General features: G+C 35.9%; 1 protein-coding gene across 1 annotated transcript in view; it reads right to left on the bottom strand.

Annotated features, from left to right (window-relative positions):
* Positions 1 to 9,784: 9,784 nt before the first annotated feature.
* The window catches only part of LOC138330859 (lysosomal proton-coupled steroid conjugate and bile acid symporter SLC46A3-like), a 30,928-nt gene continuing 22,230 nt past the window's right edge, over positions 9,785 to 18,482 (bottom strand). The window contains exon 2 of the mRNA XM_069278361.1: positions 9,785 to 11,424. Coding sequence (XP_069134462.1) covers positions 9,879 to 11,384 — 1,506 coding nt within the window. The 5' untranslated portion in view covers positions 11,385 to 11,424 and the 3' untranslated portion in view covers positions 9,785 to 9,878. The remainder of the gene's footprint in view (positions 11,425 to 18,482) is intronic.

Raw genomic sequence — 18,482 nt, 5'->3', positions numbered from 1 at the left:
AAACAACATGCTCAGGAATAGGAATATTTTTGACATCTAGAGAAGTCTGTGTCGATTATTTTTAAATCACTTTTTCACATAAATTGTGAACTGTTTAAAACCACGTGCTCGTAAGATCCATAATGGAGGCGCTCCAACCTCAACCACAAGTAACAATAAACACAAATATAAGATTGCCCCCAGTGTTAAATTGCACTTCAGGAAATATTTCTGAGCATTTCAAGTCCAGAAAAAGGCAAGTACAAATATATTTACTCGCGAGTGGTACACAACAACTTCAAAACTCTGTACAAGCACAGCCAATTATAAACTGTGGTGGAGAACGGTTGTTGAAAGTATATGACCATTTTGATGGAAATGATGGAGAAGATAAGGATAACCCTGAACATGTTTTCCAAAAGATCGAACAATATTGTAATCCACGTAAGAATGAAGTAGCTGAGTCTCATAGATTCTGGACTTTGAAATATTTTGAACCATTTGACCAATTCCTTACTGATTTGCGTATAAAAGCAGCAACATATAATTTCCAAAGCATGCCTAGTTATAGAAGTAATCACAAACCATGTAAATTCTGTGGAAGCAAGATGAATTTAAGAAACATTTGTGTCCGGCATGGGGTAAAACATGTAATGCATGTCATGGAAGGAACCATTTCCAAAAATGAATGTAGAAAGGTAAATGTTGTTGGAGCCCAGGCTGAAACTGACACATATTCTGACTCTGATAGTGATGAAGTTTGGTTAAATGCTGTCAGCAAAAATATTCCCGAAAGAAAAGTAGTTACTGCACTAATGGAGGTCAATGAGTGCAAAATTAAATATCAACTAGATAGTGCGGCTGAAGTCAACACTATCTGCAGAAATTTTGTGAAAAAGGATCAAGTACGAAAGAGCACTACAATGTTGCGGATGTTCAATGACACTCAGAATTTCACATTTTCACAAAGAAATGGGAAATCTGTCATACTTACTCCTCTCCGAATCATCAGAGAGCGAATGGCAAAGCAGAGTCCGCAGTCAAAATTATGAAACATACGATGATGAAGTGTACAGTAACAAGGACAAGACTGATCAGTACGAGGCACTTATGGAGCAAAGGAACACTCCTCGACAAGAAACAGGACAAAGTCCAGCACAAATGATGTTTGGGAGACAGACACAAACACTTGTCCCACATATAGATCGGAAACGCGAGTCAAAACTAAAGAAACGAGAACACAAACGTCAAACTATCAAGCGTTATCAAGATAAAAATGCTCGCGATCAGACACGTTTCAGAATCGGTCAGAACATCTACTTTGAAAGGCAATCTGGTGAACGTTGGATTCTGGGAAAGGTGATCAATGAACTTGGATTGCATACCTACATCGTAAAATCTCAAGATGGGGGAACATACAGACGAAACAGATTACACATTCGTCTAACAAAAGTTGAAGCATACTGTCGCGATCAATCACCAATACGATTTTCTGAAAACTTGGCACCAGCGCCAACACCAATATCCAAATTCAGCAAAAGGTGCTGACATAACTACCTCACCTCAACCAAACAGTCAGCCTTTGGCAGAAAACGATACAGGCAATCCGAAAGACAAGTCTATAGGTGAAGAAAACATCAGAACAAGAGGAAAACCAATTCCAGCACCACGTCTTTCAGGCCGTCTACGCCAGTCATCTGCATATTTTAAAGACTATGTTCGGCATTGATTCGTTTTTCAAAACAACAAACTGTAAATTTGTTCATTCCTGTTTATTTGAACTGTTATAAATACATGTATTTGAATGTTCGTGCTAGTATTATAGAACTCATTTGACGTTTTAACTTAAACCAAAGTATTTTCATGGACACTTTAAACCAAAGTATTTTCATGGACAGTTTAAAGTGAATAGTCGGGCAAAGAAAACCAGTCTAAATGCGTTCATTGGCCTTCCAAAAGTTCTCACATATTAATACGACGGCCAAGTTCTGCTTACGTTTCCCAGTTCTGACCATTAAAGTAAAGGGAAGTTGAAAGCATTGAAAGCGAGGCTGCGTGTAAATGTAACCACGGACATAGTCAGCCGGGAGGACGTTTTAGGATTCCTATACTTTAAATTAATTTCTTCGTACGCAGACAGATTTTGGCGAGAGATTTTATTTTTCCATTTCATAAGAAATTATACTGGATACATTCACACCATTTTTACCGACTTTAGCCATCCTTGCCCGACTGTTCACTTTAAATCAAAGTATTTTCATTTTTATTAATTAAATTGGAATAAGAGACATTATTGTAGTAAATCTATTTATCTAGTCAGCATCAATATCTGTGGTTATATGTATTTTTCAAAGAAAAGGGGATGTTGATAATATAGAAACAGGAAAATTATTTCGTTCCACATATAACATCACCGTTCCGTAATATCATGTGACCTTGTTTACAATTATATGTTCTTCCGGTTGTTCGAATACAGAATGGCGAGAAATAGAAGACGGAATGTTTGTTATGACAGCAATACGATATGAATCGAAGTGGTCAACAACCATAAAGTAAATGAAATAGTTTGCCTGTTGACGGTATAACATGACCAGGTAGAGGGATTAGTTTTTAGGTTTGTTTATTTTTAGTGATACATCACTATAAAAGAAATGCACCACGAACATACTGCAGCCTCCCAAAACACATACACACGCACACTATACACAGACATTCAATTTGGATTTCGCATAAATTTTTACATGAAATTCACTTGAATATTATTTTCACATGAAACTCACGTGAGAATTTTCATGTGCAATTAGGGTGAAAAATATCACCCGAATTTCAGGTAAAATTCACTTTTTATCCCGGTTCTTGTGAAATTTGCTCGTGTGAAATTCACTTGAAGACATATTGCCTGTGGACGCACCACAACATATAAAGGAAAATTGTCATTAGAAAATAAATGTTTGCAGCTCTAAAGTAAGAGTTTAAAAACATCTTGTAAATGAGATTGCCATTAGGTTTAGCTTGATAGACATATATGTATACCAGGTAGCTTATTTCCCGTTTTCCTTTTTATGAGGGTAGATATCTCTAATTTCGGATATTTTTATTGGCTTATCCCTATTCGAATTTGATTGGTACATGCATTAGCTACATTTTATCCAGACCAATAGCCATAAAAACAAAACCCAATTGAAATAACCATTAATATCTGGAACGTCAAAGATGTCAGTCATTTCATTCATCCAATAGCCGATGGCAGTGTCCTCGACACAACTTTTACGCTTGGGTTCTTAAGGTTCCGTACTTTTCATACAAATACCTTTATATATGGAGATTCAATTATAGAAATTCGTTCTGCTGCATAATTTCTCCGTGTTCTGCTTAAACGAGTTTTGCCAAAGGCCATTTTACGCTTGGTCCGAACTTCTTGGGAAATTGGAAGGATGGACTATCACAGCAGTTGCCTTGCTCTGTAGATCTCCGTATAACTAGAACTTTGATCGCTGGGCGAGCTATTAGTTAAACGTTTTCATTTTATCTTTGTGCGCTTAACAATAATGCGTCTATCTGTTGTAGACAAAGACAATCTATTTTTGTATGTTTTGTTCATATCTACAGAGAATATTAAAGGTTTAAGACAAAAATTACGAAATATTATCTGTATAAACATTGTTCAATTTTGAATTTAATCTAATAGTGCACTAACTTAATTGTTATGAGAATTCACAAAATGATGGCTTCGTGTTTTACAAAGTAAAATGAATTACTAACGGATGTTAAACAGCGTGCCAGGCTGAGAAGCACAATCTGTGTTTCCGTCGTACCAAGCTGTATGACATGCTGAGGCATGAAGCGTAGTAATCTGTAGAACTGAACGAAGTCAGTGAATCTAAGTTCACATATTGCGTATTTTAATTAAACGTGTATAATGAATACAAGTGGTATCCAGATAAAATTAAATCAATGATTAAATTTATAATTCATAATTTTAAATTTATCGTGTTCCAGAAAACAAATGATGAATATAAAGAATCCTCTCAAGAGAGGGTTAATTATTATGTTCTCTAAACATGTTCGCTTTCTGATTTAAGGACAGCGTGGAAGTGTCGTGGCCTTGTTTAATTGGTCGATGTGTTTAAGGTGATGAAGACCCCTACGTTTGGTGTGATTGAGACTTTTTCATACGTTTCATATAAGGATATTCTAAGGTCAATATTGATGAAACCCGAGGCTTGCTTTGTTACTACTATGATGTTTCGCCATTTGAACTCCCCCTCACTAAACAAAAAACCGCGACTACAAGTCTATTCTCCATATATGAAAATTACGTGATATTTTCAACGCAAATCTTTTACAATAAACCCAGCTTAGTTTCTGAAATAAGTGTTAAAATGTGCCGAGAAAATAGTAATTTTGTTGACGCTGTGTGTCACGAGGCTTCATTGCATGTGAAGTCATGCAATACAGCTTCAGGCGACATGGCTGTATTGCCCTAGATAAGCTAGTATTACGCGTGTAGAATGTTTTCTTACCTATAAAAGCTGGTTTACCTCGTGTAATAAAATCATGTCGGCTGAGGCTGTTTAATAAAGCCTCGTGACATCTTTGCGTCCCCAAAATTATCTTGGTAAAATTTGAATGCCGTTTTCAAGAACTATATTGGTTTTACTGTAAATAAGGCATAAAACTACATTTGCGTCAAAAATATCATGCAATATTCAGGTATGGAAAAGGGATTAGTCTCTGTTTTCTTCGAACATTTTACTTCAGAATTTTCAAAATGGCAGGATGTTTTATCAGTAATTGTAAAACATTTATATTAATGTCAAGGTATGAGAGAAAAATTTACTTTGTATCTTTTAGGGTTCAGAAAATGTAGTAAAACCTGAGGTTTGTCGGATAAAGTAGAATATCCCTACCTTTTTTATCTGCACATGAAAGAGTCTTACCCTATCCTGGAGTGTGGATATCTCTGTCCTAGCTTAAAGATTATTCATAATCATCATCATCGTCATCATCATCAACGGCAGCCTGCGAGGAATGACCACATATACATGTATACAACGCCAGGATTTGGACAATCCTGTTGTTTGTCATTTATAAGACCGATACTTTACTTTCCATCATCACGATTTATTTTCTGTTTTGAGACTTAGTGAGAATTTGTCGAATTCATGCTTTTAATTAAAAAAATATATTTCATACTGTTTGCTTCGGAAACACGTCCAAGGGTTGGGCACAATACCTCGGGAAAAGGGTTTTTACTGTTGACTGATAACAAGTGTATATTATTAATGCTAGGTTTACACTATGTTCCCGGCGACCACGGTAGCCACGTTTGCCCGAAACGTGGTGCGCCGTAGAATTTTGGCTATTTTTGTAACTGTATTCAAGTTGAGCGAGGTCTTGTGAAGTTTTGCCACAGTCTTTTACGGATTACGTGGTGGACCGTGGATATAGGGGAAAGTGCTGTTTCCGGAGATTAAAGGAACACTACGGCTTTAGCACGGTCTATCAAGGATACAACTACGTTCTCTCCAGGCCTGTTACGATCTGATGAGGTCTGCTACGTTTTACACGTTTTGATCGAACTCCGATACGTTTTTCACGGTCCGCCAAGGCTTACTAGGATGAAAGTCTGATGCCGGGCTTTTTGGAGCAACTGAAACAATATTTATTGCCGAAAATGTCATTTCAAACACGTTTTAATTACAAAATTTGTTAAAAGCATATTTGGTATAAATATATAATTATTATAGCCAAGTGTTTCTACGCAAATATTTTTTTCTGTACTCATTTAATCTGCCTTTTGCCATAATAGCTTTGGTATAATTTGAGGGTTTAAATGTGTTTGATAATGGCTATTTCTATTTATTAATACAAATGATTCAATGAAGTAGCAAATATGTACCAGGCCAGGCAATGATACCCTTATCATATTTTGCTTGCAACGTAAGACCGTAATAAGACGTAACAAGCCGTATCACGTCTGACTTTCAACCGCTACAAGCCGTAAGATGCCTTGACAGAACGCATCAAAACGGTTTTCATCCACCTTGGCTTGCCGTAAAAACCTTGACAAACCTGGACAAAACGGCACAAAACGTGCAGCCAATCTGCATCAACCGTGATCAAACGTGGAAAAAACGCAACAGAACGTCACAAAACTTGAAATCACCGTGAGATTCTGGGGAACGTGCTTGCTGCCCGTTTCACCACGGACCGTCTTGAAGCTCTGTTACGGCCTCGTACGCACTGTCACGTTTTGTTACGTCAAACCCGTTTTATTACGTCCTGTGGCGTTCACCATCTGTACCGTGACTGCCGTGGCAAATTTTTTGACAGTTTAAAAATCTGGCACGGCATCCACGGTAATCACGGCCGCTCACGTTTGTCTATCACGTCCTTCTGCGTTGTCTCACATTGTCTCGCGGTCACCACGTTTTGTCCACAGTGACCTGAAACGGGGCTGCCGTGGCCGCTGGGAACATAGTGTAAACCTAGCATAACGTATATAGAGTATAAACCACACGAAAATGATCAAATTTTAACGATTATACTTTTCATTTTTTATTCAATTTGCCTGTAGTAATTTGGTGATATATTGTTTTCAATTGCCTTTAATTGAAGTTAGGTCGTTATATATACTAATCAAAGAAACATATTGGCTCCTAATCTCAGACGTCGACATTTTACAGAAAATGGATTTTCGATTTCCATCACAATACCTCGTGTTATTCCACTCACGGACAATTATAAATGCGCGGAATGTTGGATAAATCTATGGATATTCCACAAACCACATGAGGAATATGACTTTCCGGTGCTTTAAGTTGTCAAAATTGTAAACGTTGACCCAAGCTAAATTTGTCACGTCACAAATTATTAACACAGTTTTACAGTTATGGAATGACATCATACTGTCGATGTCCCGGACCGCTGAAAACCGGATATGTGACGGTGCTAGTACCCTTCTCACTTTTACATTCGTATATAATGTACTTACAATTCATAATTGTCCATGTATCAATGTTATGTCCTGTCGTATGAGGAACCTTCCGATGAATAAGGTCGGCTTAGACTTTGTTGCAAGGATTTGACGGGAAATTGGTGATACTGTACCACAAACATGTCCGCATATTACAGAGTTATCTGCACTTGCGGGTAGGTATTGATTGTGACGTCATATGTTTGCGAGCGTAACGTCATACGTTTCGGAGAAAACGACATGAATTGCGCTCACAAAACAATGACGTAACAATCGATACCTACCCGCAAGGGAGCTAAATCTGTAATATGCAAAGACGGAATAGTTCGACGACGGGTAGTATATTATTCAAATATTCATAAAAACTTAGATTAAAAAAAGTTGTTAATAAGTGGAAATGTATAAAGAGTTAGTTTTAATTAAAGTTCGTTATCAATACATACTCTATACATAATTAAGAATTTTAAATATTAGACTTTTTGCTTAAGGAAATATCACTATATCTTATAAGCATACATTAGGAAAAAAGCCATAGCTATATCAGTTATGGTATTAACAGGTCACATACCTTGAAGTTATTGAATATGGAATCTGTTTCACACTCTTGTGCGATTTTCTAAAGTTTCTATAAGTTTTAAAAATTTTCTCCAGATTGTAAGATAAATTCCATATCCAAGAGCAAATTGTTGTGTAAACTATAACAGCAACTTCGGTTCATAAAAGATATTCGAGTGTATGATTTTTTTTCTTTCAATTGTAGATTACACGGTTAACACTTTCTTTTTAATGTTATAGCAACATAGGACTCTTATGAAATGTAAGGCGAATGTTACAGTGTGCTTCATTACATGATTTTGTGAAGTTTTCAAAAATAATGTCAGAGAATACGATTAAAAAACATCTAACTTAAAACATGTTATATTAAAGAAGAGATTTAGATAATTTTAGAAAGGAAAATCAACATCATTCCTTAATTCATTAGCTAAACTACATGCATATCGATAAAACTGATCTATTCAACAATACCTTGAATAAATATAAGGTAAAAAAAATGTCTGTTTAGGGTTACCTGACCGATCCAAATATTTTACCACGACCATAATTTTTTCTCATTTTTCTACGGAAAAACGAAATTAAAAGTCGGGATTCCTATCTCAGACTCCGGCTCTAGCCATTTATTAGTGAAAGACACTAAAAAAAGAAAAAAAGAAATCCCGACCTACCCATCCTATTTTGTTGCCAATGCAACCCTTAACAGACATATGTTTTTGGCCTAAGGTAAATTTAATCCAAACATTATTCACCCTTATCCCCCCACCATCTAAGAATAATCTACAGTTTTAGAATGACCAAACAAGCTGTATGAAGGAATCTAATCGAAGAAAGTGCTTTTATGCTTGTGTGTATTTTGCACTATCCGTAATTTTATAGTTTGTCGTTGCTTTGTGACACAGATCCAAACATACATATTTCATGATGTCTATTGCAGAATAATCCGTCCAATAAATATATTTACATTGTAAGAAAGATGTTGCCATTTTGCTGTGGTCACCACATTCTAATTTCTTGCTGAGTATGCATTGTCAGGGCTAAGGTTGTGGCGTATTTGTAGAATTAGTCGAGTACATCGACTTCAGGTATCGATTGGTGATATTATGGTATAGTTACATTGTATACGAATAATGGTGCAACATCGTCAATGACTTTTTATTATAAAAAAACATCTTTGGCCAAACATTCAAAGAATATGTATGTATGCACAACATAAATGTATGTACCGATCGAATTTTATTTAATGTAGAAAGAATAACAATAAACATTTGCTATGTCGGCGATGTAGCATCAAACATTATTGATTATCTTAGGAGGGAACTACATAACTCTCTTGTAAAAGTTAACCATTCGATTAGGCGGTGATTTCAAGAGCAGCATAGCACATATTTACAGTGATCAGAAGGTTCCATATGAGTACAGAATCCAAAAACTTCGATATTGTTTTATCCCAAATAATTTTGGACAGAAAATATGTTTGTGTATTTTTATGATTTGAATGACACATGCTTTTCATTACCGTAATTCCTTTTTGATTGATTAACCATTACCAGTGCCTTTGTTGTCCCTCCTTAAACCAATTCTTCTTTTGGCAATGGGGATATGTACTGAGTCAGTAAGAGTGATCAGAATTAGATGTAAATGAAATAGGCAAACAACAGCTGATTTTACGTACGGGTAGTAAGACATGTTTGTGTTAACGGTAAGGCTACTGTTTTATTTACTATCATATTTGCATAACGATTACCAAGACGGAATATAATCTTAAATAAAAAATTGCATTTCATGAGATCGCAACAAATTATTTCGTACGTTCAAACAACAGATGATACTTTATTTTGCTATTAATATAAAACACACCATTTATTTGTTCTGCATCTTTATAACTTATAATCCATCAGAATTATTTGTAACATTATAATAAACATCTGGTATGTACGACGCAAGTGAATCATATTTTGTGTAAGTATACCAGGTATTATGGTATAAACTATTAGAGTATTTCCTAAACATGAATTATCGAGTTTAAAACTGTCATATAGCCGGTAATTTTGGCGGGGATATTTCGAATGTTTTTGGGGTCGCGATCAATCGAATCCTTCAACAGCAATTGAAAAGCCAGTCATACACGCGTTTAGAGCCCGAACGCAAAATACAAATTATAGAACATAATTGTTCCGTTATAGTTTAGATTCAAAATTGAGCCGCAAAAATAACCGACCATACATTACCGTGTTATTGCTATTCAAATCCCTTTAGAGAACAAAGAACAACTTTTGTCGGACAGATTTTATTCTTGACCATTTTAACGTGCCATTTGTTATATCTGGGTTAAACTTAACTAGTCTGTAAAAAGGGGCGTGGTCTGTCAGGGTGTGGTGGCGGGGAGAGGCGGCGGAAATGATGACTGTTCTTCTAATTCGTCCACAATCGGAAGTCTTCCGTCTTTTGTGTCATAACCTCCTGTCGTACTTCCGTACATTGGTGTTTCAGAAAATGCCTGCAACAAGTTCACTGTTCCCGCGGAACGAATGTCTTTATACATGAAACAAATCATCACAAACATACACAGGTATATGAATGCCTCCAGGCCGTATGCAAAACCCGGAAATATGGCAGCTGTAGCGCTGTATATATTTACAAAAATAACTACACCCAATAGCTTTGATGCCGTCTCGCCACACGCAAGAAGTGAGAATATCTTCCCTGCCTCATCCTCGTCAACCGATTTACTCAGAAGTGATCTCAGTGATGACGTAATCATTCCGGCAAAGGCACCAATCACAACCGATACGTAAACCATCCATGTTTCTCTACAAAAGCCAGCCCAGATAAGACGAATAATTTTACATGTGATTCCAATGAGAAGTAACGCAACATCCGAGACCTTGAAGAACGCTGTAAGCACAGGAAGTATTAGAAACAGTGACGATCCCATCACAGCATAGTCAACCGACAACAGATAACCGTACCAGGATTTCGGCCAGTTTAGTGGACTTCTGGCCACGAAGAGCACTGTAATGTCCATTTCGCCGACCTTACAAGTCTGATTTAGTACCGACGTGAAGAAAAGTATTAAAATTATAACTCTGGTGTTTCGTGGTCTTTGTTTGAAAATAACCATTACACTATCTTTGATGTTTGAAGGTTTGAACACATCACAACATTCCCCCTTTAATCCTTTGTTTTCTACCTTCTTTGACGGGAAGGTTATTGAATCGTTCATTGCAATTACTGTGATCAATACGACGGCGGCGTGGACCATCACGATACAGCAGAAAGTCGTCAACATATCGGTAGTGTCTTGTAACAGACCAGAGAGAAGAGATCCGGCAAACAGACCAAAGAAGTTCATACCCAGAAGTTTTCCAAGTTTTTTAGTCCGCTCCTCCATCTCCGTTATGTCAGACACATAACTATTCACCGCCATTGTGATCACGGAGCTTTTACCAAATATCCCTTGTAGAGACGCTCCCATCAATATCAAAGGAATTCGGAACTCCTCCAGCATCAGACTAGGTATGTAGAGTAACACGCCCAGCACACTACCTATACTGGGGAGCAGCATGGGTAGTTTACGACCATACCTATCACTATAAGCACCACAGAACAATCCAAGGAACACGGCCGGGAGATTCACGAGCAGACGATAATACATCAAATAGCTTCCCGCGATACCTTGTACATGGTCTTCATGTTCCGGGTATTTATCTAGGTCAAAGCAGACGGAGGCGTTGAAGGGAAACGTTTCCTGACACACTGCCTTCACGATGTATGGACGGATGGTAGCGTCGAGCATGGACTCCCCCGTCTTGTACAGGAAGAATATGAGCTCCACCACCACCATATCATACGTACAGCAGTTCTCCTCCATCTTGTTTCTCTGTAATTCTCAGTTCCGGCACGGTTTAAACCTGTAAAGACAGAACAATAATCAAAGGTAACATTAGTGTTTATGATTATGGTAAAAAACAGTTATAGATTATTTTTAACTCAAACAGTATACAATGTTGCGAGTAGCAAGCATTTTATCGGCTTACAAACATTATATAATCAGTCGTTGGTAAAGTAGTTAAGAATGACTGTATTATTCATTAGGGAAAGTATCTTGAAAAATCGGAAATGTATGTAATACTTTGGAACAGACTGTGAAATATTCAGATTACACTGATTCGTGTAATACACTTCCATGACATGGCACATCAAAAACAATCAACAATACTTTAAAAAACGTCAATACTGAGCATTAGAACAGTTCCAACTGTAGAATACTGTATTTTCGCGTTCGTGTAGAAAATATTGCCCGTTTTCGTTATTTTCAATATTTTCACGAATACATGAATTAGCGATCGACGGTTTTTAATGACAATTGATATATATGGCTTTTACAACTTTTCACGGTTTTCTTAAATTCGCGTCATCTCGCGAAATTTGTATTTCGCGAAATGGTACAGTTTTCTAACGGTTTCGAACATTCGGAAATTAATTTCTTAAACTACTATTTAAACTACATTGATCATACCAAAAATAATCTAGATTAATTATTTTGCACATTAAAACACATGAAAGCGACTAAAAAGCAATTTAACAGCTTGGCATACAAAATATTCAGATATCTGGCGTTTACAGAGACATGTGGATGCTTTCAAAGCGAAACAACACATTAGGTGTAAAATATTTCCTAGAATATGTATACATGTTATCAGGAAATATCCATCTATACTACGGAGTACTGTATAATTTGTGTATAGTAAGTACCATAAAGATTGGTGAAAATACACAGTTAAAATTTAATTCATCCAGTTACAATGGATAACCTATGAATAATACCCATAACGAATAACCCACTTTTCAGTTGCATTGCCACACCTATCTTCAAAACAAAGAAAAGCATTGTCATACATATTGTAAATTCTATGACAGTATGTTAGAAGAAGACCGGGTATGTGTATTTATTAACATTACATCTGATTTATAATGGATAACACACCGCCATATTAATCATATGGTGTCGTTGTTATAATGTCGACAATAAAACTATATGGCTCTGAAGTGTATCAATATAACCAGGATAAACAAAATTGGCAATAATCAATCATCAATTTACATATACAGCACAGAGACAAAACCTTGAGGCCTTGTACCTTATATGTACTGATTTAATACGTATATATGTTTCTGATTACCGTAAAGTAATTTAATCCGAATCCGGAACTTATTAGCGGGGTCTAAAAATATCCATACACCAGTTTTTGGTATGTATAGTTTTCGCTCAATCCGCACTTTGAAACAAATTAAAAGTATTGCGAAATACAACCCCGCGAAACAAAAGCACTTTACAGATAGATTAGTAATACCGAATATTTCGAAACACTTATTTTAACACCACGTGTGGTTTGCTGTCATTTGATATCAGAACACGATGAACCGGGTAGTAAAATATGGATAAACATAAAGTGCATGGCTATTTTGACACAACAAAAAGAATACATATCTGGTAACATACGATACAATTGATAGCGGATCAAGGGAAGAAAGTATAATTCTGTAAGAAATGAAAAATTGGTCTTAAAGATGAAAAGCTTGAAAAAAAATGAAAATATTTGTATTGCCTGTCTTAGGTTTAACTATTTACAAACGACCATTTCTATTGACGACTATTTGTTCTTAGCGACCGCTTCATCCCTCCCAAGCTTGTTACTATAGTTTTCACTCTACGTAACAATTATTTCTTTTTGCGACAAGTAAACATTTTCGTCGCAAACACATACTGCAAATATAAAAAAATAAAACGAACTCCAAAAACATATTACAAAACTAGAGCATAAGAAAGGCACATTTTCTAAGCTTAAGATGCCTGAAAGTATTAGTAATTATTTGAAAATCTAATGTTTTAAATGACAAAATTACATAGCAATAAACAAATAGTGTTGGTTCAAAAGCACTGAAATAAATTTGACATTCAAATGAATTTCGCTAAAACACACTTAACAGAAATCCAATAACTTATAATAAGTGTTACATATAAACCTAGTTAGATTTATTCTAAAAAACCGTTTACACCATTTGAATATTTGGTGTATTTATCTTTAAAAGATCTTACCAAACAAAAGCAGGAAATTATCCCTGATTTTTATTCCCTTAGTCGAATAAAAATTCACCGAATTCCATAAAGAAATAATCATAAATGCTTCCAGTCGTCAAGACGTTTAGAAAGATGTTAATATCCGTTCGTCAATCAGCACCGGATTGTTCATTCTGGGGTCACGTATGGTTATGAAGGAAGACCGTCTGTTCTCGTCTGTTCTCTTAAAAGTTGGACCCACTATTTAATGGGTAGTTACTACTCAATCAAATTCTTCTAACCAGCCGTAAAAATCACGTTATCATAAATTGTTCTCCGAGCAGAGAGTCGGACTTGTTGGAATAATCAATGAGCTGTTTTGGAGCTCTGGGCCCCTTCCTTTTACATCACTATGTAAATGATCTTGTGTTGGCGTTCAGATATCGAATCAAAATCAACCCTTGGTGTCGCATTCCTTCCACCAATATTTACATACCATTTCAAAACAACATTATAATGTCCATTCCATCTTTTGTCTGCTGTGGCTCGCTTAATTCTGTTCAAACGAGATTTTGTGTTTGAAATCCAATTTTTACGATATCTCGAGTCATAAATATTGGTGTTTTCACAAAGAGTGTCCTTGTGAGAAATATTATCTTTTCCGATAAGCAGCGAGTAATATTATTGAGTAACAATGAAAATGTCCTTTGTGTCCAGTATGGCGTAATGCGAGAGCTGAACTAGCATCTGTATTGTGCTCTGTGACAACACTCCGCAAATACAGGGAGTCGGCCCTTAGTGTGAAGCAGCCTTTTGATGACGGGAACAGTGATTGGCGATAGAGAGGGTGGGAATGATTTCTACACCGACCAGTATTGTACGGGTCACAATTGTCAGGACTAAACCATCGTTTATTGTCAGCTTCGCCTCTATCAATACTTCGGATCGATCGGCAGGCGGTGTTTTAACTAAACGTATCCCATTTAGTAATGTTCCTAACTAGAAACTAAATCAGTATGCGATTGTGTTTCGAAGAAAATCTTTTTTTTTCAGAATTTACTGTTATTAATTTACAGCACTGATTAAATATTATATTTGTGTTATATATTTTTCAGCTCAATTATATCCAACCTGCAGTTAGACGCATAGCCTATTCACAGAAATAATTCCGCATGAAGTGAAATAATAACTCCATTTTAATATCAATTATTATTTCGCATCCACTGAATATAATGAATGAAAGTGTTTTTGTCTCGTGAATCTATAAATGTTTCTGACATACGTGGTGTACAGGATGCATGCAATATTATACTGTGGTATAGAAGGCTGAAAATTATTCGTAATATGCGATATCTAAATCTACAAAACCAAATTTTAGTGTAATATTTCGCGATTTTGCACCAAGAGTAAATAATAGGCCACCATTTCTAAACATAAGCACTGTTTCGCGAAATAACGAAAAAATTCCTAGAAAATAAACGACTATGCGGTCATGGATTTGAAAAGGTATTTGTAAAGTAGTCTACTTCTTTCAATACATTATTCATTGTCATTTTCATCATCAATTTGGTTTTTGTTTGATTTGTGTAGCGTCCTATTAACAACCAGGGTCATTTAAGGTCGCGCCAGGTTTGATGATAGATGAAATCCGGAGAAAACTCCCAAACAGTGGTCAGTACCTGGCAACAGCCCCACATACGATTCGAACTCGCAACAAAGAACTGGAGTACACGGGACATACATATATATTTGGCAACCGCAGCCCCTTTCAGCATCAAAGTCATTGCAAATAATCGAATCACTATAATATCATCTTGTCTGGCTTTTTAAAGACTCTAAGTTATCCCAATATACTGTAAACCGAATTTTTTGCAAGACGATTTAATTTCGCGTTTACACCCTAATGACATTTTTAAGACGACTTAATTTCGGGTTTACACCCTAATAACATTTTCAAGACGACTTCATTTCGCGTTAAAATCCCTAATGACATTTTCAAGACGACTTCATTTCGCCTTTACAAGACGATTTTGAGTCATATGATTACCTTACACACATGATGAGAAGTTTTTCGCGACGATTCATTTGCGTGATTTATCATTATCTCTCGTGATATACGCGGAAATGTATCGTCCGTGAAATTACGTAGGCTGATTTACAGTAATGTCGATATCCTGTAAATGTACTTACTTTAACATAGGCACATTTTAGCGCAAAAAAGGTAAACTATGATTTATTACCGTATAATTAATTTTTATTTGTTTTCATACTAAATTTTGTTTGCAAACTTTTGTGAGAGTCCTCTTTCTTTCATACTCCCATGAAGTTAAAAAATAGTAACATTAATGCTTTAGTACAGTTTATTTGCGCTATTCGGTTGTTCTATACCGGAATACCCTTTTACACATTTTAGGATTGTACTTGAATAAGCGATTCAAAGATAGCACGAGAAGCGCCGAAATACAAAACCGCTAAAATAACTATATTTACAGTACATTAGATTTCAAGAACTTCATATTACTGTTCAATGTAATTTAAGGTTGATGTAGAATGACCTGATGATGACCCCCTGTTTATTTTAAAGAATATTAGTTATATAAGAGCATATTTACATGTAATTATTCTACTCTTTATAAAAATACAATAGCCCGTGCTAATCGAATGTTTAATGACACTTAAAATTAAATAAATAGCTAACATGAAATCCCAGATTGTCATTAAGTGACAGGTCTGAGTTCTGACCCAGTCGGCACACCTCCTGGACGATCTTCAATAGCCCACACCTACATAAAGTAGAAGCCATTAGTAAATGTTATTTAATAGTAGTCTTTGATCTCCGGACGTGGTGTCCTAGTGTGAACACAGTTTACTGATGGCTATCGATTTCTAACCATCAGACTCATCTAAGTATGTTTTGGTGTTGCAGGAAGTTGCAGCACGTGCAGCAATTCACGCGCAATGACGTAAACGATATTGACATGCACATTAGTGCACATTCGCCATCAAACTGGAATCTACTTCTAACAATTAATGGATAGAATATTTAACGATGGTGGATACAAGTTTTTTTTAATCTATTAACATACCAAGTGGATTTTTCACTCACATCTTGAACATGATTGGCTTAAAACTCGCACCTTCAAGGACGGCATACCCATGTTACGTTTTTAAATGAAAGAGACGTAAATGCTAAGTACGTTCGTGTCATTTGACGGCCATTTCTATTCTATGTTTTTACTTTTATTTTTCAAATAAAGTGAATTTGTGTGTTAAATATCATTTTAACGACGCCACATAGAATTAAGTACAGACTTCCTTATCATTTTTACAACTAATGTGTCCATCAATATTCTGTGACAGACCCATAAACACGAAGGTTGTTCCATTCCAAAGCCTTAGCAGCAGTGTGCATCTCTATCCAGTTATTTATTATCACTGAATATCATTGAAACTAAGACGAATATAACCTTGCCTTAACATAACAAATATTATGTGTACAGATTGTTATTCTGCACGAAGATGTATTGTTCTTTATTTAATGACATTATCAAACCTTCAAAGTGAAAGCAGTCATCGATCTTCCTCGTCCAATAGTATTAATGGCTGCCAATAACATCAGCGACACATGATTTAAGTGCAAGAGCGATTTTGTTTTAAGGATTGTTAATGTATGAATTAAATAATCACTTACCTTAATACAATGTCAGATTCTCGTGTGATGTCTTTCCAAACGTTATTATGATATTTTTGTTGCACTCATTACATAACTATGATGGCAAAGTGTTTAAGATACTTGGATAATTTTTCATTACATGTAAAGTCCGTCGTTTCCGTACAACATGCGATAAAATATTCATCAACTGATTAATGCTGTGATAAAAATACCTATATGCTTGGTTATGCATATTAAAAAAGATATATTATTGATTAATAGCATAGGTGTCATTTTCACTTTTTTCATATCATCACTTTTATTTCTTTACACTTCACGTTACGGATCATTAGATTAAAAATATAATTGCTTTAAGCTATAGTGATAATACATGATCATTGATAATTCACATTGTAACATCCGGTCGACCTACATAGCACACTTATTGTACAAGTGTAACACATGTGCTTCAAATTCATCGATTAATTAATAATTAAAGTGAATAGTCGGGCAAAGAAAACCAGTCTAAATGCGTTCATTGGCCTTCCAAAAGTTCTCACACATTAATACGACGGCCAAGTTCTGCTTACGTTTCCCAGTTCTGACCATTAAAGTAAAGGAAAGTTGAAAGCATTGAAAGCGAGGCTGCGTGTAAATGTAACCACGGACATAGTCAGCCGGGAGGACGTATTAGGATTCCTATACTTTAAATTAATTTCTTCGTACGCAGACAGATTTTGGCGAGAGATTTTATTTTTCCATTTCATAAGAAATTATACTGGATACATTCACACCATTTTCACCGACTTTAGCCATCCTTGCCCGACTATTCACTCTAAGCACTTTGCCGACAGCTAACGTTAATAACCCGTTGCAAATGTGAAGTGTGTGCGTATCTTGTTAGACTTTGGTATCTTCGTGTTGTGTCTTCTTTAATTGTGGAAGCTTTTACCATTTTAAAGCGCTATCTCGCTGAAGCATACTACTGCCACAGACACCGAGCAACACATCCCAGCCGATGATATGAATCTGAAATCGTACTGAGCGATAAGCTGTAGAAGAAACTACCACTTTGTCAATATCTCTGCTAGGCGGGCGAAACCCAGAGCATTCATCACAGTGTGAAAGCTATAATCTAAGGTCAAAATGAGGCGATGGAATATAGACGTTAGGAAGAATAAATTCTTATAGGAAAATCACACAAAAAGAAATTGAAGTTTACAAAGTATATCATCAGGTACAGTAATTTTACACAT

This window comes from Argopecten irradians, chromosome 9 (assembly GCF_041381155.1).
Source record: "Argopecten irradians isolate NY chromosome 9, Ai_NY, whole genome shotgun sequence".
Classification (NCBI taxonomy): Eukaryota; Metazoa; Mollusca; class Bivalvia; order Pectinida; family Pectinidae; genus Argopecten; species Argopecten irradians.
Note: the sequence above shows the minus strand (reverse complement) of the source record. Positions and strands in the feature narration are given on the sequence as shown.